The sequence below is a fragment of the Penaeus japonicus genome, unplaced genomic scaffold, assembly GCF_977035675.1.
Source record: "Penaeus japonicus unplaced genomic scaffold, GWHDUDI00000001_assembly GWHDUDI00000003, whole genome shotgun sequence".
NCBI classification, from domain to species: domain Eukaryota; kingdom Metazoa; phylum Arthropoda; class Malacostraca; order Decapoda; family Penaeidae; genus Penaeus; species Penaeus japonicus.
In genome coordinates this window covers 27,295,142-27,297,641 of record NW_028234405.1, presented here as the reverse complement: position 1 = coordinate 27,297,641, position 2,500 = coordinate 27,295,142, and the positions used below count along the sequence as shown (strand labels likewise).

Here is a 2,500-nt window from a genome sequence, read left to right as displayed (position 1 = left end):
AGTTTCTTTATTCATAAGATGAACTTTCAATAATACTTCCTATGTGGCAACTCTGGTTATTGATTAAATAAAAACAAAACATTGGAGGTCAGCTTCTGTTTTGCTGCCACAAAGGTGTTATGGGTAAAAAATTAATTGCTTACTTGTAATATAATCATACATTGTAATTACAAGTAGCAAGTAGTTAGAATACTTGAAGTTTATCTTTCCCTTACTTAACTGTATAACTGGCGACAAGTTACAACTGGAGAGGACTGAGATAAAATGATGCCAACTGCCCAGCCACAAATATTTCTTTTAATATCAATGTCTTGATAGATGTGTGCTTTCACTAATAAGTACTGACAAGGAAAAGTGATAAGGAGGGAGTGAACCAGGGAAGGGGAGAAGGAGAGGAAGTGGACCAGGGAAAGGGAGGAGAGGAAGTGGACCAGGGAAAGGGAGAAGGAGAGGAAGTGGACCAGGGAAAGGGAGAAGGAGAGGAAGTGGACAAGAGAGAGAGAGAGAGGGAGTGAACAAGGAAAAGGGAGAGGGAGCGGGAGAGGGAGAGGAAGTGGACAAGAGAGAGAGAGAGAGGGAGTGAACAAGGAAAAGGGAGAGGGAGCGGGAGAGGGAGAGGAAGTAGACAAGAGAAGGTGAAAAGGAGGAAAATGGAGGCGGAGGAGGTGATGGAAGGTGAGGGGGAGGGAAGCCTGGGTGGAAGAGGCAGTGGAAGGATATGGTGAAGATGAAGGTGGTGCTGGAAGGGGAAGGGTAAGGTGAAGGTAGTGGTAAAAGGTGGTGGTGGAAGGTGAAGGAGGGTGAAGTGGAGGTGGTGGAAGGTGAAGGAGGGTGAAGTGGAGGTGGTGGAAGGTGAAGGAGGGTGAAGTGGAGGTGGTGGAAGGTGAAGGAGGGTGAAGTGGAGGTGGTGGAAGGAGAAGAAGGGTGAAATGGAGGTGGTGGAAGGAGAAGGGTGAAATGGAGGTGGTGGAAGGAGAAGGAGGGTGAAGTGGAGGTGGTGAAAGGAGAAGGAGGGTGAAGTGGAGGTGGTGGAAGGAGAAGGAGGGTGAAGTGGAGGTGGTGGAAGGAAGGAGGGTGAAGTGGAGGTGGTGGAAGGAAGGAGGGTGAAGTGGAGGTGGTGGAAGGAAGGAGGGTGAAGTGGAGGTGGTGGAAGAAAGGAGTTGGAGGTGGAGGTGGTGGTGGAAGAAAGGAGTTGGAGGTGGAGGTGGTGGTGGAAGAAAGGAGTTGGAGGTGGAGGTGGTGGTGGAAGAAAGGAGTTGGAGGTGGAGGTGGTGGTGGTGGAAGGAAGGAGTTGGAGGTGGAGGTGGTGGTGGTGGAAGGAAGGAGTTGGAGGTGGAGGTGGTGGTGGTGGAAGGAAGGAGTTGGAGGTGGAGGTGGTGGTGGTGGAAGGAAGGAGTTGGAGGTGGAGGTGGTGGTGGTGGAAGGAAGGAGTTGGAGGTGGAGGTGGTGAAAGGAAAGAGTTGGAGGTGGTGGTGGTGGAAGATGGTGGTGGAAGATGGAGGTGGTGGTGGAGGTGGAGGTGGTGGTGAAGGTGGAGGTGGTGGTGAAGGTGGAGGTGGTGGTGGTGGTGAAGGTGGAGGTGGTGGTGAAGGTGGAGGTGGTGGTGAAGGTGGAGGTGGCAGTGAAGGTGGAGGTGGTGGCGGCAGTGAAGGTGGAGGTGAAGGTGGTGGAAGGTGGAGGTGGCGGTGAAGGTGGAGGTGGCAGTGGTGGAAGGTAAAGGAGGGTGAGGTGGAGGTGGTGGAAGGTGAAGGAGGGTGAGGTGGAGGTGGAGGTGGTGGAAGGTGAAGGAGGGTGAGGTGGAGGTGGAGGTGGTGGAAGGTGAAGGAGATGGAGGTGGAGGTGGTGGAAGGTGAAGGAGATGGAGGTGGAGGTGGTGGAAGGTGAAGGAGATGGAGGTGGAGGTGGTGGAAGGTGAAGGAGATGGAGGTGGTGGAAGGTGAAGGAGATGGAGGTGGTGGAAGCTGAAGGAGATGGAGGTGAAGGTGGTGGAAGGTGAAGTTGGTGGAAGGTAAAGGTGGTGGAGGTGAAGTTGGTGGAAGGTGAAGGTGGTGGAGGTGAAGTTGGTGGAAGGTGAAGGAGGTGGAGGTAATGGTGGTGATACTTGAGGGAGAGGGATTGAGAAAGTGAGAGATTGTGTTGCTCTCTACACATACGTTGTATTGTGTAAACTTATTTGTTTCCCATACCATTTTTCATTCCCAAAACCAGCAAGTACTCTAAAATGATCACATTCAAGTTATGTTAAAAAGCACACAAGACTGTAATATCAAAAATATCAGTTCAACAAACAGGATAACGATTATATTTTATTAATTGGCTAATCCAAGTTTATGATTGTGATCAGACTTTCAATTCATTATTCAGTCCTAATTTTATGACGAATAGCCTGCAAACAAGGTTGAAGAACTCCTGCTTAAGCAAATCTGCCATCATCTGTGCCCATCAGTATGCCACCATCAACCTATGAGCTTGAAAATGCCCATGCGCATGTTTTAATGCA

The 2,500-nt window shown here is 50.3% G+C and overlaps 2 protein-coding genes across 6 annotated transcripts in view; both read right to left on the bottom strand.

The window, feature by feature from the left end:
- The window catches only part of LOC147472150 (uncharacterized), a 2,215-nt gene extending 26 nt beyond the window's left edge, over positions 1 to 2,189 (bottom strand). The window contains exons 1-2 of one of the 4 annotated variants that reach the window (XM_086531553.1): positions 1,598 to 2,189; positions 1 to 1,555 (exon numbers count right to left, since the gene is read on the bottom strand). The exon at positions 1 to 1,555 is cut by the window's left edge and continues 26 nt beyond it. In XM_086531553.1, coding sequence (XP_086387679.1) covers positions 216 to 1,555; positions 1,598 to 2,189 — 1,932 coding nt within the window. In that variant the 3' untranslated portion in view covers positions 1 to 215. The other 3 variants (XM_086531570.1, XM_086531558.1, XM_086531567.1) reach the window with 3 other exon arrangements.
- nonA (no on or off transient A) overlaps positions 1 to 2,500 on the bottom strand; it is a 60,639-nt gene that overhangs the window by 30,001 nt on the left and 28,138 nt on the right. The gene's annotated exons all lie outside the window — the stretch shown is intronic.